Here is a 27,390-nt window from a genome sequence, read left to right on the forward strand (position 1 = left end):
TTCTGCATAGGATGCATTTGAGAACAATGCTGTCCTGTTGGAATTTCCAAAGGGCTCTAGCAAACGTCCAGCCTGAGTTAAAAATGTATTTCCTTCCTTCTCCGCATTTCTAGAGTCCCCTCTCCCCCTAAATGTAATTAATCCCTCCATCACTGAGCTCATGTTTCTTCCTCATGTTCTGTTTGCCCTGAAACAGCATTATGCAGACATCATCTCAGATGTCTCCGCTACTTGGTAGTGCTCTTTTATGGTGACGATGAAGATGTTGAACAAAATCACTTTGCTGCTCAGACTGATGATAACATCCTTGCAAATGAAGAACAGTTTCTTTTTCAGGTTTTTCTGTCAGTCATCTTTAAACTTTTTTTATAGACCTTTCTTTGCCTTGCTGCCTGAGTAATTTTTTTCCTGAATTAAGTCCTCATCATTTTTTTTCATTTTTAATTTTTTAGTGTTCCAGCACTTAGAGTAAGATGAGTATTTGTAGGGTCCCTTCTGTTATCTTGACAAAGCTATTTTATTCTTTGGATATGATCACTATTTATTTTAAAACTAAATTGCTGTTTAAGATCAACTTTGACTTTTCAGAGTCTTCAACAGAATGTGTGAAGTGGTACTGGTATGTACAAGAACAAATGAAATAAAAGTTAGTTTGATGAGGGATATCTTTTCCATTAATGAGTGTATTCAGTCAAAATCTTAAGATAACATTTATCAAAGGATCTGACCTTCACTGGCAGTTCATATTTAATGCTCTATATGTCACGTATATCTAAACAGACATGAATATAAACCTATACAAATGAGTTTGGTATCAAGATTTTTTCTGTTTTCTCAAGTATCTCTAATATATTCTTGTCAGATTTGTCATTGGTGCCTAGAGATGATAGAAAATAAAATGAGTAGCAAACTTGCACTTAATGTCACAGGTGGTTTGTTGCAATAATAAATGGGTTGCATGCTTCTGCATACCTTACTGCATATGCTGGTGTGCATATGTCTAGACTTCCCCAAAACAGCTTTTAAAGGATGGTATCATTGGAAAAGAAACTGGTGATCATCTGATCATATGTAAGTGGATAATCTGATCCATTTACATACCAAATTCCCATTTAATAGTATTTTAGGGATTATGCTGAACATGATAAATGCAACAAAAATGAATATTTACATGAGCATTAATGAGATGTCCTGAATTGCACCATACACTTTTTATGCATTCTTATTTTAACATGCAAAATTAATCTATTATTCTCAGGTTTAAAACAACACACGTGTGCTGTTTCATTTGAGATGCTAAAGAATCAGAAAACCCTTCTCTATTTTTTTACTTCCTCTTAGATTAGGAGTAGCTGTACACACAGTAGATGGTTGTGGTGGGTTTTGGAAAACCCACACAATTCATTAAAGCTCCTTTAAGTAAATGAGGTTTTGGAGTGGACTGTGCACTCTGTCTGGGCTTTGACTCTGATGTAGCAAAGACCATTTGGACCACTTAGCCTTTAGCTGTGTCTGTGTTGGAAGGCAACTTGTAATAGTTGAGTTGCATGGGCACCGCTCATAAAGAAGTGATTTTTCTTAATGAGCTCTGCAGTTGGCAGTGCTTTAGTCCTTTAATTGAAAGGGCACATTGCAGAAAAGCGGCTGTTGTTTTGTTAGTGTGACATGTCACAACTGACTGTCAGTTTGGGTACTACAGTAGGTATTTACTAAAGTTGGCTGTTCTGTACTGGCATAATAATTTACACTCAAATTCATTAGATTAAACAACAAACTAAGTTGCCATGCAGTGCTTCCATGTGCTATAGAAATCTGTTTCAATGCTTTATTATATCTGAATAATAAAAAAGCTTTTAGAAGCAGGCTGGGGCTCTACTGTTATATGAGATTGCCAGCGATCTGAACTGAGAAAGAGGAGTGTTTTTTGCAGAAAAATAGCAGCAACAGCAAAACCTTCTATATTCAAAGCCAGCAGTGAACCCAAGATAATTGAGTCCTATAATTTTCTGATAACAGGTATGAGTTTTGAAGTAAACAGATCTTTTTTAGCATTCTTATTTTAAATAGATGGCATACATGATGCTATTTCTGTATGTCTTTTCCGTTATCTTTATCTTCACAACAGTACAGGAGATTAAAATAATGTTTGTTGGGAAATTATACTTTGCAGCAAGAAACTGAAATCCATTTTTAAAAGACTGTCTTATGAACAAAGATAGAAAAGCCCCTTTCTGTTGTGACTGTGCTGCTAAAAAGGCTCTGCTCGCTTGCTAAAAGAGAGAAATTGCTTATTAAAGTGTTTTCTTATAATGTAGAAACAGAAAAGCTAACGATTTTTCCCTACTTGTAGAATAGAGTACAGACAAGGTCAGATGTTCATGTAAACTAGAGCTAAAGTTGTCATAAAGAGAAAGCTAGCTTGAGTGAGTGTTAAGGGACAGCAGCAGGGACTGCATATTGGTTTTGTTTCTGGCTTTCCTATAGACTATTGCGTTACTTAGAGTAGGTGACTTGGGCTGTTTCTTTCTTTCCCTGCCAACCTGAAGGCACATTTCCTGTTTTGCTCATATATTACGCATAAGAAGAATTTCTGTGAATAGAACTGGTGGTAGTATTTACTGTTGTTTAACATAATGTAGTAATAGTGGTAATTAAAATTTACAGCTGTAGTTGACATATGCCATTCTTATTTTAACGGGAAGGCTTCATTTCGTGTATCATCCATCCTCAGGTGAATTTTTCTTCTATTTTTCTCCAAACTCAACATGGTAACATAGTAAAAAAAGTAGCCTACACGATATCCTGTGTTATGATAGTATTTGCCTTGTAGTGCAATCAAAATTAGAAAGTGAGATCTAGTAATCAGTAAGGCCTGAAAGCACATAACATGAGGTTAGTGGCCCTTTGAATCTTTCACAAAGGGGAGCTTTCTAAGGGAGAAGATAAAGTTATAAATAATGCCCTTTGCAAAAGACAGATCTCTCTTCTTTTGTCTAATGCTGAAGTTGCCCTCTGCCAGTTGTGAAAACTCTGCCTTTTGATCACTTACTATTATGTTCATGCTTTTTTGTTTTCGTTACCTGTTTCTAATAAAGATTACTTGCAGATTTTTGTGCAAGCATGGCCCCATTGTAACTGGGTCAGTGCAACCTTTCCAGTGTCAGAATAGTTCCCTTTTTCAGCCAGATGTTTAGGATATTATATTTGGACTCAGGAGAAAAAGGAGAGTTTACCGCTTGTGGAAGAAGGGGCAGGCGACTCAAGAAGAGTACAGGGATCTTGTTAGGTTGTGCAGAGAAGAAATGAGAAGGGCAAAAGCCCAGCTAGAACGCAATCTGGCCACTGTCGTTAAAGACAACAAAAAAAGTTTTTACAAATATATTAATGACAAGAAGAGAGCCAAGGAGAATCTCCATCCTTTATTGGATGCAAGGGGGAACATTGTCACTGAGGATGAGGAAAAGGCTGAGGTACTCAATGCCTTCTTTGCCTCAGTCTTTAACAGGCAGACCAGTTATCCTCAGGGTACTCGGCCCCCCGAGCTGGAAGACGGGGACGGCGAGCAGGATGAACCCCCCGTAATCCAGGAGGAAGCAGTCAATGACCTGCTATGCCACCTGGACACTCACAAGTCTATGGGGCCGGATGGGATCCACCCGGGAGTGCTGAGGGAGCTGGCGGAGGTGCTCGCCAAGCCACTCTCCATCATTTATCAGCAGTCCTGGTTAACGGGGGAGGTCCCGGAAGACTGGAGGCTTGCCAATGTGACGCCCATCCACAAGAAGGGCCGGAAGGAGGATCCGGGGAACTACAGGCCTGTCAGCCTGACCTCGGTGCCGGGGAAGATGATGGAGCGGCTCATCTTGAGGGCGCTCACAAGGCATGAGCGGGACAACCAGGGGATCCGGCCTAGCCAGCATGGATTCATTAGAGGCAGGTCCTGCTTGACCAACCTGATCTCCTTCTATGACCAGGTGACCCGCCTAGTAGATAACGGAAAGGCTGTGGATGTGGTCTACCTGGACTTCAGCAAGGCCTTTGACACTGTCTCCCACAGCATTCTCCTCGAGAAGCTGGTGGCTCACGGCTTAGACAGGTGGACTCTTCGCTGGGTCAAAAACTGGCTGGATGGCCGGGCCCAGAGAGTTGTGGTGAATGGAGTGAAATCCAGTTGGCGGCCGGTCACAAGCGGTGTTCCCCAGGGCTCAGTACTGGGGCCGGTCTTGTTCAATATCTTTATCGATGATCTGGATGAGGGGATTGAGTGCACCCTCAGTAAGTTTGCAGACGACACCAAGTTGGGTGGGAGTGTTGATCTGCTCGAGGGTAGGAAGGCTCTGCAGAGGGACCTGGACAGGCTGGATCGATGGGCCCAGGCCAACTGTATGAGATTCAACAAGGCCAAGTGCTGGGTCCTGCACTTCGGCCACAACAACCCCATGCAGCGCTACAGGCTTGGGGAAGAGTGGCTGGAAAGCTGCCTGTCGGAAAAGGACCTGGGGGTGCTGGTTGACAGCCGGCTGAACATGAGCCGGCAGTGTGCCCAGGCGGCCAAGAAGGCCAATGGCATCCTGGCCTGTATCAGAAATAGCGTGGCCAGTAGGAGTAGGGAAGTGATCGTGCCCCTGTACTCGGCACTGGTGAGGCCGCACCTCGAATACTGTGTTCAGTTTTGGGCCCCTCACTACAAGAAGGACGTTGAGGTGCTGGAGCGTGTCCAGAGAAGGGCAACGAGGCTGGTGAGGGGTCTGGAGAACAAGTCTTATGAGGAGCGGCTGAGGGAACTGGGACTGTTTAGCCTGGAGAAAAGGAGGCTGAGGGGAGACCTCATCGCTCTCTACAACTACCTGAAAGGAGGTTGTAGCGAGGTGGGTGTTGGTCTTTTCTCTGAAGTAACAAGCGATAGGACGAGAGGAAATGGCCTCAAGTTGCGGCAGGGGAGGTTTAGATTGGATGTAAGGAAAAATTTCTTTACTGAAAGAGTGGTGAAACATTGGAACAGGCTGCCCAGGGAAGTGGTGGAGTCCCCATCCCTGGAGGTATTTAAAAGACGTGTAGATGAGGCGCTTAGGGAGATGGTTTAGTGGACATGGTGGTGTTGGGTTGACGGTTGGACTCGATGATCTTAGAGGTCTTTTCCAACCTCAATGATTCTATGATTCTATGATTCTATGATATGATACTGTCATTTTTAAACAAAAAAAAACCCATTGATTTGTGTTTGAGTGTTAAATTACAGAAAGGTATAGACTTTCTAAAGAAGTTCAGGTCAGGCAATACACTCAATTTGTACAGAGAAATGGTGCAAAAGGCAGCAACATAAAGACACTGATGCTTTTCTTAAAGCAAAAGCTGCTCTCTGCAGATATAAGTACGCTGGTGCTTTGGTTTATATACAGAGCTTCATATGTCATGAGCTGGGTACTGGGATGTTGGTATTATCTTTTTTGGTCCTTGAAATAACAAAATTATTTTTGTTGCTATTTTAATTCAGGGTTATTTCTCATTCTTTCTTATGCTGTAAGTAAAACTGTATGTGGACCTTTTTCTTTTGGGTGTTTGTGTGGTTTTTATTTGTTTTTACTTTCTAAGAGTGTGGGAAGGGAGGGAAGAAGAGAAGACAAAAGAGATCTTTTTTAGCACTTGCATAGTAAAAATAACTAACTGGTTTTTCCTTAGATAGAATCAGTCAAAGTAAATTGCATTGTGTGGATAATTGAGTGGGTATTCTGAAAGCATACAGATTATATTTTCCCAGGAATTGAGTTAGTGATGAACTCTACAGAAAGCGTTTGAGAAGAAACACTTTTGTCTTATAATCAAGATAGTGTGCAGTAAATGAAGCCAGATTCTAGGTTCTCACCTAAATCTTCTCTCTCTTTTTTTGCATGTTACCTCCAGTAGTATTCTTTACAGACTTAATTCTTAGTTGAATTGACTTGAGATTGGGTATGCGTCACAGAGTTGTATCATAGTATTGGCAGTTCATAGCCGAGTCCTGATGTGCCAAGACTTCATGCAAAACCTGTAATTTCTTAAAGCTGGCAGTTTCTCTCAAGTGAGTTTGGTCGTTTGCTTGTTGTTCCACTGTTTTCTTCAGACATTCAGCTGGATTCAAGCACACTTGTTTTGATTGTCTGAGACCTGTTTGGATGCAGCATTTACCTCAACTGTTGTATGGCACTATGGAGAAGCAAGACTGAAGAGAGCAATTGGAAAAAAGCAGTTTTCTGATCAGGGTCTGCACAACATGCATCTGATGTGGGTTGTGCTGCCCGTATGCAAAGTAGTGTTAGGTGTGCTTGTCACGGTTCATTTGGATCACTCAAATTAACAGGGCAACATACTCTGTAAATTAAACTTTATTTTATGAGCTTACTAGGAAGGAAAACAAACACACACATAAAACAAGCACTCAATCCCCTTTGTACTGACTAGTCTAACACATGAATTCACTAGTTCATCACTTAATTCATGAGGTTTCTAACTCAAAAGTTCTCTAATTCATAACTTGTAACTCACAACTTCTTAACTCGTGCATCTGTGAGCAAAACAGTTGCCAAACCAACAGTAAGAGTGCTCATCCTTCCTCCTCTGTCACGGTACTGGCATCCCGTGTATCACACCAGGAAGCATGAAAGCCTCAGCTGTCTGGCTGCTGTTGGATCCACTTCAAAATCTTTTTGTGTAAGCTGACACATTTATACCACCAACTTGGAAGTTTGGTCTGTACCATTGCCATGAGTTAGGGGATTCTGAAGAAACTGCCAGACAATCAGTATGCAAGGATGATGGCTGCAGGGGACAGTAAGCTGCAGGTGGCAGTGGCTGCATAAGGACCTTTAGCCCTTCCTGGCCATCATGTTTGCCTACATGTTACCTTCACTTCAACCTAATGGAGCTGCTCCCAGCATACATCAGGCCTTAGCATGAGCTGTGTGTTAGCCAAAATCTGAGCAGGAGTAGAGTGAACAGTCACTATTCCTAGCTGGAAAAGATTAGCAGAAGTTTCAAGGTTTATGTTCTTGCAGTTGAATGTCACCTGTACTTATTTAATCATCTGAATCCAGCCCTTGGCAAATATCAATGAGGCAGTAGAGAAGGTTGGTTGTGTGGGGGCTCTCATTCTGTTCTGGGACTGTTCAGGGATGGTGACACTAGGAACCACTAGGCTTTCTTTACCAATCCATGGAGAATTGACTTGCCTTAGGAACAGTAGCTTTATGTTGGCATGTGGAAAGCAGGGGTAAAGTCAGAAGAACAAAGGTTTGTTGAGTCAAAATGATATGAAGGACCTTGTCTTAAGTATTTCTAAATGTATTGTCACAAAAGTGCATGCACATGTAGAGAGTTATCTGTAGGGAATATGAACACAGAAGAGAGTTATAACTGTTATCACTCTGTAGTCATTTGTTCTGCATTCACTAAACAAAAATAAATTGTCTAGGTGCAGCAGCGGGTTGTTAATAGAATATAAAGCCATAGTTTCAACTTTCCATGAAGTAACAAAAAACCCACGAGTACGTGTTTGTTTTAAGACCGCAGAATTAATCTTGGTAGACTTGCTACTTGTGACAAAAAGAATATTCCTTAATATGCAGTCTAAAATCTTCGTTTCTTTTCATAAGTCATTGGAAATTGTTTTCTAGCTATTGTTTTTGCAAAGGGTGCAATAAAAAAGGCTTGTGAAAAGGAAATGCTGCATGAAATTGCAGTGTCTGAGATCCGTTGTTTGACATCCTTGACTGAAAAATTGCATGGTATACAGGATACTCTCTGAGTAATAATTTACTTCAAATGAGATGCTGGCTCAGAAGTACTTTTGGAGTATTGGAGCTCTAGATTTTGCTTTTAGAACTACAGGGAGGTTTTCTGTTCCCTGGACAATACTGACAGAGTCTTTAGGCTGACAATGAAAATTTCAGACAGTTTTTAAGATAGCACCTGAAGCAACCTGGCACAAGAAAGAATGACAGGTCAGAGCTGTGCCCTAGAATTTATTTCTGATATTCTTGGGAGTTCTCAAGAGTTTTGGCCTGCCTTTAAAGTAGACTTTAGGGATGCTACCTTCAACTGGTTCTGTTGATTAAATAATTAAATCTTTTTCTCTCTTTTACCTGTCAGCCTGTATGGATGAAATAATTGGCATTTGGAACATTCAGAAGCTTTTAAGTGAATCATAACCATCCTGATTATGGATCATCCTTTGAAAAGGAAACAAAGCCTTTTCAGATGTAGTGTGGCTTTGAGCATGCATTATTGTGGGGTTAATCCAAAGGATCTGTACTCAGATGTGAGCTGTAGTATGAAGCCACATTTAGACACATGCTGTGTCAGTAGGGCATTTGAGCTATGTTATTTTTCCTAGTGAGTTTTAAAAGAGTTTCACACATGTGAGAGGGGAAAACTATCAGCACTAAACATGGTTTAGTCAATAGTTTCTCTGCAGATTGGGCTCATTACTAATTTGGATGAGAACTGCACTTGGGGTTTATCCCAGAGCTGTGATGAGTCAACCTATATGAAAAACACTTCAAGTATCTGGTCAAAAACTTTCATCTGTTTTGCTGAGTAAGGGATAGAGAAGTCCAAATTATTTTCTGTATTGCAGCTTCTCCGCTTACTGTGTCCTTGGGGGATGGATGCACTGTGAATAGGATGGCTAGTTCTAATCTTCTCGCTTCTCAGAAGTTATAGCTACTGAATGAAATTCTTCAAGAGAGAAGCACTTCTACTGATGGCCAAGATGGAGAGAGTACTGACTGTTAGGGTATGTGATAAAAGGCTTGTCTGTCCACACACAAAGGAGCGCAGTAGCAAAAAGGCAATAGCAAGTAGAAGAACCAAAATAATACCCTGCCACCACTCCTCCTAGGACCATCACAGGAGAGCCATAACTGCATCAGTGGCTCATTTGCACAGACCAGAGGAGCACAGAGGCAGGCAGGGGAACCAAAATTACATACTCAGAGAAAAAGACACCCTGTTTGGCTCCTCCTGAGGCTGTACTGGGATAGCCTCGGCCCCATGGTCCAGGGGTGACATCTATCAAGATGAGGCTTTCCAGAGCACCCCGCAGTCTGAGGGGGGATTACTGCCAAGGGGTAGGGGACACATTATGGAACGCAGGGAAAGAACATTTCAGTAGTACACAAGACTTACGGGATGTCTAGGGCAGGAACCAAAGGGAGAACAAGGGAGGGATCTAGGTGATTTGGGGAGGAACAAGTGTGGGGAAAATAGAGGGAAAAGGGGATAGAAAGAGTGGCTCACATGTAAGCAGGGCTGGTCAGTATGCTTGTCTTGCCATGACCTGTGTCTGATCAGTAGTCGGTCCTGACTTCTTATTAAACTCAATTTCTAACTATTTTCTTGGGCTAGATAAAAAATCTTGTTTACTGTGTGCATGTGCGTGTATGGGGAGGGGTCTAAGTGCCAGCAACTGGAGTATATGTATTTGCCACTAATGGGTCTTCATCTTGATCAGCCAGTGAGAGGAACAGGATGAGGCTATTAGTGCTGTTTGTGTTTGTGTGAGCGCTGTTCATTTCTGTTTGTGTTAATCTGCAGGGCTTGCTGTGTATATATGCATATACGTGTTGTATAGGTGTATCAGCTTTCTTTAAGGGTACATGGATGGAGAGAGCATCTCCTCCTTTAAGGGTGCATGGTTAAGGACCTTTTCAATGTAGAAAGGGGATAATAAGGGAGAAGCCATAAAAGAGAACATACAGACACAAACCTGACTGACAAACTATAAGGCAGGCAGTAATGAGAACCAAACCTGGTCAGCCACACTAGTTGCTAAGGGTATGTGGAATGTGACAATGTTTATTTCATTAAGATTATCTGATAGAGGTCCAGTGTGAAAATGGGAGTGAAATTGGTGCCAGCAACTGCAATCAAACTGGGGGTGCGGGCACCCCTGACTTCTGGTGTCAGCAACAGGCATGAGTGGGGTCTCAGTGCAAGCCACTGGAGAAGGTGAGGGCCTTTGCCACTAGCCACTGGTGCAGGAATGGTGTTTCCTGAAAATCAGCTACTGGGAGGGACCAGGGTGAGTGAAGCAAGTCAGGGCCTCAGCACTGGTGCCTGGGGCAGGACCACGGGTCAAAGCCTGTCTGCCTGGTGCCAGCTGCTGTGGAGGCAGCAGGGAGGTGAAGGTCTGTATCTTCCCCAAACCCGATGTTTGTTTCGGGGGGGGAGGTGTAATTTACTAGCAAACTTCCAAGCTGGACTAGCCAGCAAGTAGGAAGCCAGAGGTCCGGGCGTGGGGTCAGGCAAGCAGAGGACCAGTTGCTTGTATTCAGAGGGACCTGCAAATGTGGAGTGCCTTTGAGATGAGTGTGTGAGTGCTGCGTGTTTGCTAGTGAAGACCAAGCTGGACCAGCCGGCAGGTGGAAGATCTGTGAAGCGGGTAAGAGGGCCTGGGCAGTAGTATCAGATGGACAGAAGGGACATGCTGGTACTTGGGGGAATGTACAAATGTGCATGCGCTCGTGAATGTAGAGAATGGTTTGTATGGGCCTGCACTAGTGAACCTCAGTCTATACCAGTCAAAAAGGAGGAAGGGGACGTGGCTGTCTATACTTAGGTTTTATGCAAGTCCTATATGTAGGTGCTGTTTAAGGCAGTGCCTTGTCTGTGACAGACTGTAACTGGACATGTCAGTGTCCTGCATGTGTGTCTCTGGGATACATACTCGGCTTTGCTACTTTTTGAACCTGCAGCCATGTCCCTCAGCCTGGCTGGGCTGGGCTCCAGTGGCCAGGCGGGACAAAGTCCTGGGCCCGGAGCTGTGGGAGGTGGTGTCCCCTCCTGACGTCCCTTAACACCTTGCTACTTGTTGGACCTGGGAGCATGGAGCTATGGCAGACTTGCTTCTGTTGGGCTACTGAATTTGGCCCTCCCTAACACTTATATTAAACATCAGTACGGACTGATAAATTCACTAGCTAGCTGTTCTTGAGAAGGTCACATCTTAGTAATCATAGCGGAAGACAGAATAATTTGCTGCCTTCTGAAGCACTGCCCTTGCCACTGCCCACCATTTGCACACTTTTAGGGAAACCATATAACACTCATAGAATCATAGAATCATTGAGGTTGGAAAAGACCTCTAAGATCATCGAGTCCAACCGTCGACCCAACACCACCATGTCCACTAAATCATGTCCCTGAGTGCCTCATCTACTCATCTTTTAAATACCTCCAGGGATGGGGACTCCACCACTTCCCTGGGCAGCCTGTTCCAATGTTTCACCACTCTTTCAGTAAAGAAATTTTTCCTCATGTCCAATCTAAACCTCCCCTGGCGCAACTTGAGGCCATTTCCTCTTGTCCTATTGCTAGTTACTTGGGAGAAGAGACCGACACCCACCTCGCTACAACCTCCTTTCAGGTAGTTGTAGAGAGCGATGAGGTCTCCCCTCAGCCTCCTTTTCTCCAGGCTAAACAGTCCCAGTTCCCTCAGCCACTCCTCGTAAGACTTGCTCTCCAGACCCTTCACCAGCCTCGTTGCCCTTCTCTGGACACGCTCCAGCACCTCAACGTCCTTCTTGTAGTGAGGGGCCCAAAACTGAACACAGTATTCGAGGTGCGGCCTCACCAGTGCCGAGTACAGGGGCACAATCACTTCCCTACTCCTGCTGGCCACACTATTTCTGATACAGGCCAGGATGCCATTGGCCTTCTTGGCTACCTGGGCACACTGCCGGCTCATGTTCAGCCGGCTGTCAACCAGCACCCCCAGGTCCTTTTCTGCTGGGCAGCTTTCCAGCCACTCTTCCCCAAGCCTGTAGAGCTGCATGGGGTTGTTGTGACCCAGGTGCAGGACCCGGCACTTGGCCTTGTTGAATCTCATACAGTTGGCCTTGGCCCATCGATCCAGCCTGTCCAGGTCCCTCTGCAGAGCCTTCCTACCCTCGAGCAGATCAACACTCCCGCCCAACTTGGTGTCGTCTGCAAACTTACTGAGGGTGCACTCAATCCCCTCATCCAGATCATCGATAAAGATATTGAACAAGACCGGCCCCAGTACTGAGCCCTGGGGAACACCGCTCGTGACCGGCCGCCAACTGGATTTCACTCCATTCACCACAACTCTCTGGGCCCGGCCATCCAGCCAGTTTTTGACCCAGCGCAGAGTACACCTGTCTAAGCCATGAGCCACCAGCTTCTCTAGGAGAATGCTGTGGGAGACGGTGTCAAAGGCCTTGCTGAAGTCCAGGTAGACCACATCCACAGCCTTTCCGTTATCTACTAGGCGGGTCACCTGGTCATAGAAGGAGATCAGGTTGGTCAAGCAGGACCTGCCTCTCATGAACCCGTGCTGGCTGGGCCTGATCCCCTGGTTGTCCCGCTCATGCCTTGTGAGCACCCTCAAGATGAACCGCTCCATAATCTTCCCCGGCACCGAGGTCAGGCTGACAGGCCTGTAGTTCCCCAGATCCTCCTTCCGGCCCTTCTTGTAGATGGGCGTCACATTGGCAAGCCTCCAGTTGCCCGGGACCTCCCCCATTAACCAGGACTGCTGATAAATGATGGAGAGCGGCTTGGCGAGCTCCTCCGCCAGCTCCCTCAGCACTCTTGGGTGGATCCCATCCGGCCCCATAGACTTGTGAGCGTCCAGGTGGCATAGCAGGTGGTTGACTGCTTCCTCTTGGATTATGGGGGGTTCATCCTGCTCGCCGTCCCTGTCTTCCAGCTCAGGGGGCTGAATACCCTGAGGATGACTGGTCTGCCTGTTAAAGACTGAGGGAAAGAAAGCATTAAGTACCTCAGCCTTTTCCTCATCCTTGGTGACAATGTTTCCCCCTGCATCCAATAAAGGATGGAGATTCTCCTTGGCTAACCATATAACACTCTTGTCACTTGTCAGCAATACTAGTTCTGCCCTCCAGCTAGCTTGTGCAATTTCTGATTTTTAGGTACAGTAGGTTTAAATTACAACTGGGAGATATTCTGTCACTGTGGTACAAATCTGCTCTGCCCTTGGTGCTTTTCAGAGAGAAGAGAAGGCTGATAGACACGATCTAGCTAACATGGGCTTGATTTTTCTTTACAAGTTTATTACTCAAGTCTTTTGGGTAACTGGCTTCCCAAGCCTTTTAGCTATGTCCCTGAGCCTCTCTAGGCTCACTTGCATGGAAGTGCTTTTCTTTCAGCACTGCACCCTGCTCTCATTTTATCTTGTCTCACCTTGTACCTTAGAGAAGTATTGGGACCAGAGGACCTTATGCCATGAGGGGATCAGCCTGTGCAGACACTCTCCTCTGCATAACAGCAGCAAAAGAATAGCAGTGTCAAGAGTGTGGCCTAGAGGTGGCAGGTTCCTAAAAATCATGATTAGAATATGATTTCTAGAAAGGAGGACTTTCCAAGGGCAATCAGTTTGGCCTGTCATTCATTCTGCTTTTACAAGAACAAAACCTCTAGGGAAGTGTTGGGTTTTTACCTTTTTCTAACAGAGTGCAACAGCTGATAAGTACTTGAATTCACAATAACCTTTAGCAGCCTGTCTCTTACTGTAGCCTATTTCCACACTTTCAACTCCGCCTTTGAAACTGTTGCTTGCCTTTTCTTCTCTTAATAAACATTTGAGGTGGTTTCATTTTGTATTTGAGCGATGCTGTTCTTCCCTCAGCTCTCGAAAGAAAGCTGAATTTGCATTTGCATTATCACCACTGGATAATGGATGCAGGGAGACAGTCAACTTGAGGTACACTGTGATTAAGGTTGAGCATGCATCTGTTTTCAAATTTTAAAAATTGGCTTTAAATCTGACTTGAGGGGCAATCTAGTAAATAGGGGTAATTGTGTCTTAGTTTCAGTCACTTTTCAGAGGTCACGCTGTTTTAAAAGTGGCACTTTTTTCATTGTCTATTAATTAATTCCAGTGCAGTTTAATGATAGGCTTTCAGCTGCATGCTTTATTTCCAAGATGGAAGGGAAGCATTGCTGAGCACACTCCAGAAGAGCACTGCTTTCTTTGATGTAAGGAGGCACAGGGCTGTGGTGGGGAGAATCTAAGGACTGTTGTTCCAGCAGTCATGGCTGCCTGTGCACATTATCAAGCTTGGGAGGCCTTTATGGTGTTTCAGGAGAGATGTAATAGCACTGATTGTGAGGGGTGACTGAACACATTTTCCTTCAGAGCTGCTCAGAAACAGCTGACAAGTGCAGTTTTAGGAAGGCTTCTGGAGAAGCTCATTGCATGTGTCTTTATGCCACCTTCTGGAGAGGGAGAAGAATAATTTTTGAGTAGATTCTACAAACATCACGTACTTTATTTTTGACAATAACGCATGCCAACTGTTTTTTTTTTTACAAGTACTTATTCAGATTGGCAATGGAAGACAAAAGTATGTGCAAAGCAAAAATAGTATGCTCTTGATGCTCCTGGAGAGATCACTCTACTTCACTTTCTTTTCTTTCTTTCATCATTATTTTGCATTTTCCGTAAATAGCCTATTTCCACAAGCACTTTCATCTTAGGGGGCTTGGTTTTTTAGCTTGTTCTTGTAGGCAATAAGATTGCAGAAAGAAAAATAGCTTGGAATAAGCAATTAGCAAAGCTGATATTTCTTTGAAGTGCTGTCTAGAATATATGTGCACCTTGAATTTAACAGCATCTTTATTTTAATGAAAGCAAGGTGGTATTTTTCAGAAGCACTCGTTCCTAATCTGTACCTAGTGATGTCAGTGGAATTTGTTGGTTTTGGGTTTGGGGGTTTTTTTGGTGAATTTCAGTAAGAATGTTTAAACCATGACCAAGTATTTTATAATAATCTATTTTCAGATGTATAATGCTACAACCAGACTAGCTTACTGAAGAATTGCCTATAGGGAAAAGGGGGGAGTACTGCTTAATTCATGTATTAACAATGCATGTTTAATTTAACTGTTATTACAATCTATGGAAATCATACTGAAGCTTCAAGAAAGTAGACCCTGATGCATTTGAGAGGAAGGGGAGAAATGAACCATGAAGTAAATTGTATCTTTTGACTGGTAATTCTGAGACACAGATATTAACGCAGTCAAGCAATATCCAGTATGTTATTCTATATGTATATATATTTTTATATATACTATATATTTTTATATTTTATATATAGTTTATATATTGTATACAGTATATAAACTATATATAAAATATATGTCTATATTTAAATAAACATAATATATAAACAAAACCAAGAAACTAGAACAGGAGCTAGATGGACAAAGGATCTCAGATGATAAGTTAGACCATTTAAGGTGGGAGACTATAAAGCAATGACTTGCCTATAGTCACATAGGGGAGTCTGTAGCAGAGGCAGAAGCAAATTTAGATTTCCAGAATGCTAACCATAAGGCCACCTGTCTCCCCAATTGTTGTTGTGTCCCGCCACTCCAAACTAAATAGCTTTCTTGCATCTCTGCTTGAATTTCTTGCAGAGTTTCTGTAAACATTTCTAGTTCCAGGAATGAAACACCATTTTCTTCTTTCCCTCTTTTAAATGAAGTCTTCTTTTTCGCAGCTGTCATCTCAGTAATGAGACTGCCTTCTGCAGTCTGCAAGTAGATTTCAATCCTAAGTTTTAACCCATGTAAAGCAACAACGTGCCTTGAGCAATTCCTGAGAGTGCTTCTAAAGTATGTTAAAATGTGAGGGGGACAGTGAGATATTAATGTCACTTTCAATTTTTTTCCATGTTTTTTCATCACGATTAAAATCACACATGAAGCTAGCAGCATTAGAGCATTATCTGTTGTGCAGCTAAACCCAATAGAGGGGATATTTTAATGAATGTGTACTGAGGTAACTTCTGTGTCTGAGTGTAGGTTTTTAGCAGCTTTTACGTATTTAATGCCTTGAAGCCAGTGTCCCACTGCAGATGATACCCATTGACAAAGACAGTATATATTGTAAGGTTTCATCACAGACCTCTAATTCCTTTTTGGTAAACCGACTCTTTTTAAAAAAAAAATACAGTTGGACTTTGCCATAACAAGATGCTTTGTGGTTTTTTTCTTCAGGTGAAAAATGTGTTTTGTATGAAGGCAAAGGAAGGCAGAAAAAAATCAATACGTGCCTTAGTGGCTATTGGAAACGGTAAAGGGGCTGCAGGTATGTGCCTTTACTTTATGTAAAAGATGCCAAAATTAATCATTGTTTGTAATAGGATTTTTTATGCTTAAAAAAAAGAAAATTTACCCTTTTTTCCACTGGGTAATATTGAAATAGCTGTAAGAATTTTGAGTTTCATCTATAAAAGTAAGCTTTAAAAGTAAGCTTTATAAGCAAATTATGTATGTATTCATTTGGACACTTTGTTTTGTATAAAAAAAGAAATTGGGAAAAGTAGTAATATGTGATTAGATTTGAAGCATATATTATCCAGTGGTAAAAACATTTTTTATTTAACTCTAGAGTGATAGAACTAACCACTGGTAGATCCTACCAGAAGGGATCATCTATGCTTTCCTGTACACACTGTTTCTTTTTACTGTAGATACTGTTTATGTTTAAAAAAAATAAAAGCCTGAAAGTATTCAGCCATGCATATCTGCATTTGTTTCACCTAGCCTTAGGCACCTAGCTGCAGAGTGTAGTTGTTTACTCTCAAGTCAAAGAAAAGAATCAGGCACCTGCAAAAGGTGCCTGGAATTGCAGGTCGGCTGACATGCCCCAGGAAGTATTCATCCCCTTGCGCTGATGGTGGAAGAAAACTCAGCTGAGTGTGCTCTTCACAGAGGTACCTGTGCTTGACTAAAATGACTGAAAACCTGGGCCTCCATGGTTAGTAGAGCAGATAGAGTCATGAGAAGGTAGGAGTCAGCGCATGTGGATTTGTCTTTCTGGTTTTGAAAATCACTTTCATGTTGTTGGGGTTCTTGGGGTTTTATTTTCATTTGCTCTAACAGCGGTGACCACTTTGCAGCAAAGGGCAGCATGACTGGTTGTGCGTTTCTCTGGGTTATTTTCTAGCTAGTGTTAGTGTAGAAGAGCCTTTGAGTTGGTCAGAATCGGTCTTTACAAAATGAGGAGAAAAGAATTCACTCTACTGCAGCTTTTTACGGGGTTGTATGCAAAGTAAAACGTTGCAAGAAAAATTCTTAGTTGAATCAGTTATTGCTGTTGATGGGAAGCTCAACATAGAGAAGGCTGCAGTAGTTTCTGTGTTATGGTTGCAAATTTTCTAAACAAGCAGGTCCCGTTTAAAAAAAAACAACAACCAGCCAACCAAAAGAAAACAGACAAGGCCAGACAAGGCTGACAAGCACATATTAGTACTTCAATGCAATGGTATAGCCAGGTCTTTATATATTGGATATTACTGGATGTATAATACTTAACAATATTACATATTGGTAAAGCAAACGGAGACATTCCATGATGTGGTGGTCACTGTCTTTAAAAAAAAAAAAAAAAGAAAACAACAAAAAACAAAACTGTCACTGTCTTTTTAAAAAATCTGTAAAGGCTAGTAGATATTCCCAGAAAAGTATATTTTCTCTTAGGGATTTTCTGTTTCACTTTGTCAGTTACAAAGATTATTGGGCATCCTTCATTTGACGGTACATGCTTTGCTTTTGGTAGCCAGCTTTTGGGATGAGTCAGATTCCGAGACAGAATTAAAAAAGGTAATGCTAATACCACTTAATTGTAAAGGCATCCATAAAGGAACTGTGCAGCCACCCTGTACAGCAATGAGTTTCTTGTGGGTTTCCAGTTCTGTTATTGAGGAAATAGTGTTTATCTTTCACTCAGTTTTCAAATACCAGGGGTTAAAACTTTTTTTTTTTTGTTGCAGGATAAGTTTTATTTAAGAAGCACCCTTGAATGTGCTAAGTTTTTCTCTGTAAGGAGATAGTTTTCATGCATTCTCTTGTGGATACAAACAGATGTACATTAAAATTCCCATTAGACCTCAAATGGACTTAGAGATAAGGCAGCTGTGCAGAATTAAAAGAAGAATCAGCTAAAAAAATAGAAAGTGAATAGCTGTGAAGTAAATAATCCAAATAATATAATCCAAATAATAGAGGATTCCTATCTCTATCAGGAGGTAGGAATATGGCATGTATTGTATTGGTGATAGAGTACAGGAAATTGCATTTGCATTGCTATATGACTCTAGTAAAGAAAATCCTGCTTTCAATATATATGCAGAGCATCCACCTTTTGGATGTAAATAGTATCTTTTTATTATGAGCTGAATAGATATCTCTGATGATGGGATGTATGTGGGAGCTTTAATAAGACAACTGTATTTCCAGTCAACTGCAGTTTTGCAGAACTTCATTTATGTGAAAGATTCAAGTCCAGATGTGTTCCTCAAGATGAATTTTAATTGCAGTTTGGAGGGGAGGAAGATTTATATATAGAGGAAGGAGTGGTTCTCCAGCAGAAAGTTATGTTACTCTGGAAAAATTCTTCCTACCACTTCTTTGAAAAGAAGGTTATCACTTTAATCCATATGTGCTGAATGATTGAATTGAGATTGCCCAGGTGACCTCATTTTTGGCATTTTCTAATCTATTGTGTGAATTCACAGCATTAATACACTGCTATTGTGCTCTGTGTGTGTGTTTAAAGGAATAGCACAGTTTCGTTGCATTTTCTCGTGCAGGAGTTAGAAAGTGACAGAACCTCTGGGTGTATGGTGCGTGCACAGGGAATGCTGTCTCAAGAGGTAGCTGATAGCAGACGCTACCCTTGACTGCCTGCTTCTTCCACAGCAGCCTCCAGGCTTGCGGTCATATCCTCTTTGCTTGTAGCACCACAAAAGTCAGGATGGTATTTCTTTCCTAGATCTCTTCCAGCCCAGTTCTCCTGTAACGTCTGCATGAAATTAGTGAGTCAGTGTTGGCCAATGGGTCCAATCCCATTGATTTTTGGATTAGGCTTTTGGTTACAGGTAACCCACAGCCCCAGCTGACACAATAGAAACATCAAAGGACCAAAAAAGCTAGATCTGCTGATTTGAAGTTAAGTGATTTTAACTCAATCTACCTTGACATTGTTGGACTACAGAGTTTGTAAAAATGGTTGTCACATCCTCTTACTCATTCCACACAGTCAGTTGATGCCCTGCTCTGAGCTAACTGCAAATACTCTGCGACTGCTGTGAAATCTGTCATCGCTACCACAGTTCACCTGGTAAATAGGAGTTGGTCTGAGGGTTCAGAGAGGATTAGGTAGCAGTTTGTAAATTGGCAGTCTGTTTTTTCTCTGTTCTACAGGCATGCATTTTTTGCAAATGCACTATTCTGTTAAACCTGGTTTTTATATTCTCTATTTTGCTAATAGGAACACAGTCTCCTTCTTCGCTTCTAGGCTCTTTGTACAGATGTAGTTGATATATCTGCGTTAGCTTCCTTTTTTTTTTCTTCCTTCCCTTCTTTCTTTTTAAGCAGAAGACTGGACTTTTTTTGGCTGATGTCACGGAGGCTCACGTAATCAAATTAGGCAGATGATAGACTCAAAAATAAACTTTATTTTAACCAAAATTGTTTAGCAGAAAACTAACTAGAAATGAGGCATCAACACTCAGCAAAACCACAGGTTGAGGATGGTGTACGAAGAATTAATACTGCACAGCTGGCTTTAGAAATGAGGATCCAAAATGTGCACAATCACTCACCTATAAGATGAGGGCTCTCAACCTTGAGGAGTTTCCTTGGGTGGCGTCCTGACCCAAGGGGAGAGTCCCTGACTGCAGACCTGCTGCTCAGAGGAGGACCGGCTCAATTTGCCCTCTGGCGGGGCTCCAGAATCGGATAGTGGTCAATTCTAATTGGCTGAGGGCCTTGACTTTCTTACTCCTTGCCCGAGGTGTATACATGACCATAATCACTGCCCCAAGGTGTGTATGTGATGATCAGCACTTGCCACCTTGAAGGTGCAAAAAGTAAGGATGCAGCGGTCTTAATGTCCCCAGTCTTTGTCAGGGCGGGTACACCTGCCACAGCTGAAGCAGTCACCACTATTCAGTTGTTTGGAACAAGTTTGGACAAATACACAAAAGAAATAACTTAAGCCTTATTGTTTTCATTTGACAACAAGCAATTGGCATCCAATTGTTAGGTATTCATAACTCCTAAACTGTTACTTTCTATGGTTTCTGTGGTTTTCTTTGGACCATTTCCCAAGTATGATCTCTGCAATGGAGTGGAAATAACAGGTACTAAACGTGGTAGTGAAGTTCTCTGTTTTTCCCCTTTTGCTTTCTGAAGGTCCTGCCTCATGTATTTCTCAGTAATAAAATGACTCTTTTCTGCCTTGCAGGTTTTGCAATGGGGAAAGCAGGTGACAGGATGAATGCTTTACGGAAAGTATGTAGATTGAATTACTTGTTGCTTGATGACAAGCACAAACAATTCATACATACACTTTTTCTTTTTAAATAATAAGTATGTTTTGTAGCCTATGCAAAGAAGTAAGTCCATGTACATGATCTGTCCATGTTGATAAAAATAATCATAGAATCATTTAGGTTGGAAAAGACCTTTAGGATCATCAAGACCAACCGTAAACCTAACACTGCCAAGTCCACCACTAAACCATGTCCCTAAGCGCCACATCACACGTCTTTTAAATACCTCCAGGGATGGTGACTCAACCATTTCCCTGGGCAGCCTGTTCCAGTCTTGACAACCCTTTCAGTGAAGAAATTTTTCCTAATATCCAGTCTAAACCTCCCCTGGCACAACTTGAGGCCATTTCCTCTCGTCCTATCATTTGTCACTTGGGAGAAGAGACTGACACCCACCTCGCTACAACCTCCTTTCAGGTAGTTGTAGAGAGCGATGAGGTCTCCCCTCAGCCTCCTTTTCTCCAGGCTAAACAACCCCAGTTCCCTCAGCCGCTCCTCATAAGACTTGCTCTCCAGACCCCTCACCAGCCTCGTTGCTCTTTGGACATGCATAATGAGGTTGCCCTGCAATGAGGTTCTCTTAATGCACTCATTATTTTCTTTCTGCTCCCTTTTCTATGGCCTATACCTCTCCCCCCTTGCTCACTTGTTTCCAATATCTATATAGCATACAATTTACTTATACAGTTAGTGTGTAGGAATTTTTCTCTTACACATGCATAATGACCTTATTAAGGCTCCTTTAGACTTCAAAATGTAATTTGTGCATCTACATTAATCTAGTTTGTGTTGTAATGCTCAACTAAGCTATCAAAGTAGCAATGCTAAAATACACAAAGTTTGATGAAGTTGTTACTATATTGAGAAATCTTTTTAAATATTAAATCTGTTAGGAGAAAGCAGTTCTTTAAAGACAACATTTTCATTTCCAAAAAATAAATGGTTTAGATGTGGCAAACCTGTTTTCCTAATGGCAAACCTGTTTTCCTAAGTTTTCTTTTTTCCTTTTTTTCTGTCTAGTTAACTGAACAATGATAAATTTCAAATACTTTGCAGAAAAATTCAAGAAAAAATGTTTTCTGCTTTTATTCCCTAGGCAAAGAATAAAGCAATACGCTGCTTACATTTTATAGAGCTGTATCAGAACCACACAAGTGAGTATTATTTTTTAGATTCCTTCTTTAACTTTCCGTAAGTACTGAATATACCAACAAGAACTGGTTGCAACTAGTTACAAAGCATAAAAAGATGTTAACTAAAACCTTTCTGATCTGATGCATTGTATTGTTATTCTTCATGCATTATTTTGTTTCTTCAGCATGCTGTATGAAATCTTAGCCCCAGACTGTTTTAGCTGGACAGTGGTAATGTCAGAGTACATAGTCTGTCAATCCTTGTGTAAAATAAATCACCATTACCTGGAATGAATATGTGGTTTACTCTTTACTTTCACTCAGGTTTGTATCAACAGTTGTAGGAAGGTCCACGAAAAAAAGTTAAGATTACATAATACGAGATGTTGTTGTTAAAATATTAAGAGATTTATCTCCCTTCTAGTCTCCTGCCTTTGCCATGTTTAAAATTTGGATACTTAATGCATAGTATTTCAGGCTCTTTAAAAATGGGGGCGGGGGGAGGGAGTAGTAGCAAGACTAGATCTCTGCTGGCACATTCGAGTTAAGGAAGTCAGATACTGTCTGGGCATCTCTTCTCTACAGTGAACTCCTCTGTGCTTGTCCCCTTTGTATGTCAGAGATGATTCCCTGTTGACAAAATCCACGTATGCTGACAAAGCCCAGCAGCTGGGGAGAACGTGGGCTAGAGAAGTCAGTCTGATGTTTCATGGTAGCTTTTTGTTAATTCAGTTTAATACCATACAAGTCCTCTCTGATGTCAGACGTGGTACCAGTATACCAGATATTCAATTATCTTTCAGAAAAATTTTGAAAGATAGTACCTTACAGAGTATATGAATATTTAACCAAGTCATTTTGTAGAAATATTCAGTATAATAAAACTTCAGCTTACAAATACAAAACTGCAGTTATCCTCATGAGTCTATTCCTTGAGCATTATTATTTCACGCTAACAGATTGGGGATTTGATTAAAAACTGGCGGTGTTTCCACCATGCTTTCCATTCTACTTAACATAGAGGTCCTCTCTGAGTCATCTTGACTGCAGTGCTAGAATCCACTATGCAGAGACTGAGCCACTGAATAAGATGTATATAACAGCCACCCACCAGAGGATATGAATTTGGGGTTCCTTTTGAAGTAGAGAGAAACAGGAAGACTGGAATGGTAAATATTCGTATGGAAAATCCAAGAATGCTGAAGCCTATGGGGAAATCTTAGGCTAAAAGCTGAATCATTAGAAAAATCTGAGTATGAGGAAGAAGGTTAAATTGTATCAGGTGAGCTCACTTCAAAGCTAAATGAGGATCATTGGAGGCATACAGACACTTCATATTTTTCAAGTGAAGCTTGGTTTTGTATACAATAGTAACATAATATTCACAGATGTGTAAATATTCCTAATCTATTCCAGAAATTTACCTAAATTAACCCTTCTCTTTAAAGAACTCAGAGGAGAGTAAAACCAACTTCCCGTTCACAGTTCTGAAGAAAGGTACTCCTTAAATGTGCTGAGCTAAAGCTTTTCTAGAAGGAATAATTTAGCTGTAATGCCTTTTTTTTTTTTCTCCCCTTCAGTTTACCATGACATTACAGTGAAATTTAAAAGTACAACCATCCGCATGAAGAAGCAAAACAAAGGTAATTAAAGCTGCCTGGAAATTTTGAAGTTTTATTAATTACTGGCTGGTATTTAGTTGATGTTATATTTGTGCAATGTCTATTTACTTCAGAGACGGATCATTTGGTGCTAGTCTACCACATTTTAAATGTTGAAGATGATAAATTATTTTTCATTAGAAATACCTACTGTTGATGACATGGCTTTGTTATTGTAAATTGGGGTTTGACCCTCTTTCACTGGTGGGACCTCTCTTCCTGGTTTTCTTTGATGCTTCCTAAGTGTAGCTTCTTCTGCTCTAAATTACTTAGATGTGAAAAAGTCTAATCTAATAGCATAGATGTTGGAGGCAAAGGCCTTTAGAAGAACCCTGCAGGTTTTTCTTCCCACCATATGCCCCATGCGTGCTTTGGTGACCTGATAGGCTTGTTCCATTATTTTTCAGTGATTTTTAATTGCTGTTTTCAAGAAAAGATTCAGAAGTAGTTTAGTATGCAGTAGTGGGAGTGCTTCAAATGGGAATCAGAGTACAAGCCGCATCTGTGTGCCTGTCCTTCCTTAACCGTCAACTGCCTCAGATTACCTGTGGTCATGAGCTGGAGCCAGGACAGCATCCAGACTGCTACTTCCTTGAGACCATTACTGCTTTATTCTCCCTAAAATCAAGAGCTCCCAGTGTGGAAACTAGAGGGATTATCTACCCTGGCTTGTTGTTGTGCACCATACCAGCACAAAGACCATCTCATTGCTACACAGTAGCAGTATTTTCATTTCTCCATCTTTGAAAGCTGTTCTTCACTTTGATCCCAGTTGTAGTACAGGCAAATGCTTCTTTAGACTCCTGTAGGTCAGATGTTAGTAGTAGGGAGTCCATGCCTGGTAGCTCTCAGCTCACAGGTCTGTTCTTCCACAAAGCTACTGTTAAGTGATGTTAGATGTGCAGCTGTCTCCTCCAGCCGCTTCAGCCCAGGACCCTCCTGCCCAACCACTGCAGCCCAGCCTGGTGCCCAGGGACCCTCTGCCCAGGCTGAGGGATGCAGCTGTCACTTTCCCGTTTGCGGGTTCAACCAGTAGCGAAGCTGAGTATGCATCCCAGAGACACATGGACACACACAGGCACACAGGACACTGACACGGCTGACCACAGACAAGGCACTGCCTTCAACAGCACCTACATACAGGACTCACATAAACATAAACACAGACAGCCAAGTCCCCTCCTCCTCTTTGGCTGGCAGAGGTAGAAGATCACTAGCGCAGGCACACCACAGCACTCTCCAGGTTCACAAGTGCACACACATTTGTGGATCCCTTGAGTACCATCATGGCGCCTCCGTCCACCCGGCACCCCTGCCCTCTTACCTGCTTCACAGGTCCCCTACTCGCCGGCTGGTCCAGCTTGATGCTCACTAGCCAGCACACATGCACTCACACTTGTCCCTCATGAACTCCACATTCACAAGTCCCCCTGGGTATACGAACACAGACCGCCCACCTGATACCCTGGCCCAGACCCGAGATCCACTACTCACTGGCTAGTCCAGCTTAAAGTTTGCTACTGAAAACACATGCACACCTCATGCACACCAGGATTGAGGAAGATACAGATGCTGCACCCCCAGCAGCCACCACCAGGCAGACAGGCTGTGACTCGTGGTCCTGCTCCAGCCACTGGTAGGTTTGTATAGCACTATCGATTCTCACACCCTTCACAGTCCGGGTCTCCCCTGGCTTGCAGTCTTACCCGTTGCAAAGTCCAGGCTGATCTTCCCAGAAGTGGCACCTGTAGTTTCTTGATAGCCCATCAATTAGTGGCGATGTTTGTTTCTTGTCATTGTCTCTATGTTTTTCAGGTCTGTGTCTCTGTATATTTTGTTTCTGGTTTCCCCCTTTTCCCTCAGTTTCCCAATTGACAAGATCCCCAATCAGATAACCTCACTAGAATAAACATTCTCATACTCTGACATGCTCTCATCAATTAGTGTGGCTGACCATGTTTGGTTGTCATCACTGCCTCCCTTATCATTTGTTGGTCATGTTTGTGTCCCTGTATGTTCTTGTCACTCTCCTTTGACAGCTACCAGTCCATTGGAAGTACTTGGAAGTAATTAAAAATACTTTCAGTCCACAGTGCTACTAAATCACTGTCAATAGTTGTGAAGTATGGCAACTCAGCATGTCTAGTATCAACAGTTCTGCACCAGCAAGACACAGCACAGATTTTATCATCAGCCTGGAAATTGATGGAGGGCCATGACTGTGTTCCCCTCCCAGCTTTAGCCGAAGAGGTACACAGCCCACCACACATTGTCCCTCAGTTGTGTGTGTGCTGTCTCTAGTAGTTTCCACATGAACGCTGACCTTTTGAAGACATGTTGCTGACTTTCTGCTATCCCTTTCCTCACCTTCAGAGATGTTGCAATATGTGCATTGCCAGTCATTTACAATAACAGGGATACATCCAGAGCAACCTTGTAAACTGCTGTCATGTTCTTCAGGATTGCAACATAAAAAGTTTTAACATATGAGGTAGTTTGGGGAGTTAAAAGTTAGCTTATTTCTAATGCATTGCAGTTTTCGGTGTGATCCATTTTACCTTCTAGGGTCTTTCTGTTTTGAAGACATGCAATGATGACATGAGGTCATTTCTTTGCATGAATCTTTTGAATTAGACCCTTATGTACAAATGTTTGATTTGACTTGTTTAGCCTAACTTTGCTTTCAGGACAGATAAAGGTAGCTGCTGTTCTATAGAAAATAGGTTTAGTTTGCTGCTGAGCAGTCTTAATTGGTCCTCTAATTTTAATATACGAATAGGAAACTAATTCATTTACATGGCTAGTTCTTTGTAAATCACTTCAGTTTCATTATGATAAGATCTAAATGCAAGAGCATTTAATGGTTAGCTTATAGTAAGTCAGAAACTTGGGATAATTTTCCAGTCAGAACACTGTAATGTTCAACTACTTAATTCATCAACTTCTACAATGTTTGAGTAAGCTGAAGCATTGATGCTTTGGACATACAGAGCAGCCCTGCCAAGAAGGACTTGCGGGTACTGGTGGATGAAAAGCTGGACATGAGCCCGCAATGTGAGCTCACAGCCCAGAAGGCCAGTCGTATCCTGGGCTGCATCAAAAGAAGCGTGGCCAGCAGGTCGAGGGAGGTGATTCTGCCCCTCTGCTCTGCTCTGGTGAGACCCCACCTGGACTACTGCGTCCAGCTCTGGAGCCCTCAGCGTAAGAAAGACACGGACCTGTTGGAGTGGGTCCAGAGGAGGGTCACAAAAATGATCAGGGGGATGGAACACCTCTCCTATGAAGAAAGGCTGAGAGAGTTGGGGTTCTTCAGCCTGGAGGGGAGAAGGCTTTGGGGAGACCTTCTTGCAGCCTATCAGTACTTAAAGGAGGCTTATAAAAAAGATGGCAGCAAACTTTTTAGCAGGGCCTGTTGCGACAGGACAAGGGGGAATAGCTTTAAACTAAAGGGGGGTAGATTTAGACTAGAGATAAGGAAGAAATTGTTTACGCTGAGGGTGGTGAAACACTGGCACAGGTTGCCCAGAGAGGTGGTGGATGCCCCATCCCTGGAAACATTCAAGGTCAGGTTGGACGGGGCTCTGAGAGACCTGATCTAGTTGAAGATGTCCCTGCCCACGGCAGGGGGGTTGGACTAGATGACCTTTAGAGGTCCCTTCCAACCCAAACTGTTCTATGGTTCTATATTATTTGATTTTGTGTATCTGGTATTCTTGTTCTGCACTGTCACATTAGTAATATGAGAATATAATTATTAATGTTCAGAGTTACTAATGTGTTTTGAAAGCATCTAAAATTGCTATGAACCTTCAACACAATTTTTATTAGATGACATTTTGATTCTGGGATGAGGGTTTTTTTTAATCAGTGTGACAGTAAAGTGATAATAGCATGGGCTTACAAAAATCTTTACAAGTTAATAGGTATGGAGTCAGACTGTCTTATCATTTACATTTCTGCATTTCTGCATTTAAGGAGCTCTGAAGGTGGTAAATTAGGTAATTGGGCTATAATTTTTAAGATAACCAGTCAAAAGAAACTTCAGTTTATTCTTCAATATGAATGAAAAACATGCACAGAGCAGGAGTAGCACCACTGAAGTACACATTTGACCATGCACATACAAACAAAAAATTCTATTACTGTTAAACGGTAAAGGAAGGTTCACGTTAGATGTTGTTATTTTCTTGTAGTGGAACATAGAACAAGACATACCTTCCTACCTCATCT

The 27,390-nt window shown here is 42.1% G+C and overlaps 1 protein-coding gene across 1 annotated transcript in view; it reads left to right on the top strand.

Moving 5' to 3' along the window:
• MRPS5 (mitochondrial ribosomal protein S5) overlaps positions 1 to 27,390 on the top strand; it is an 85,213-nt gene that overhangs the window by 43,641 nt on the left and 14,182 nt on the right. Inside the window, exons 6-9 of the mRNA XM_076334930.1 lie at positions 16,024 to 16,114; positions 20,279 to 20,325; positions 21,463 to 21,520; positions 23,080 to 23,142. Coding sequence (XP_076191045.1) covers positions 16,024 to 16,114; positions 20,279 to 20,325; positions 21,463 to 21,520; positions 23,080 to 23,142 — 259 coding nt within the window. The remainder of the gene's footprint in view (positions 1 to 16,023; positions 16,115 to 20,278; positions 20,326 to 21,462; positions 21,521 to 23,079; positions 23,143 to 27,390) is intronic.

This window comes from Aptenodytes patagonicus, chromosome 3, assembly GCF_965638725.1.
Source record: "Aptenodytes patagonicus chromosome 3, bAptPat1.pri.cur, whole genome shotgun sequence".
NCBI lineage: Eukaryota > Metazoa > Chordata > Aves > Sphenisciformes > Spheniscidae > Aptenodytes > Aptenodytes patagonicus.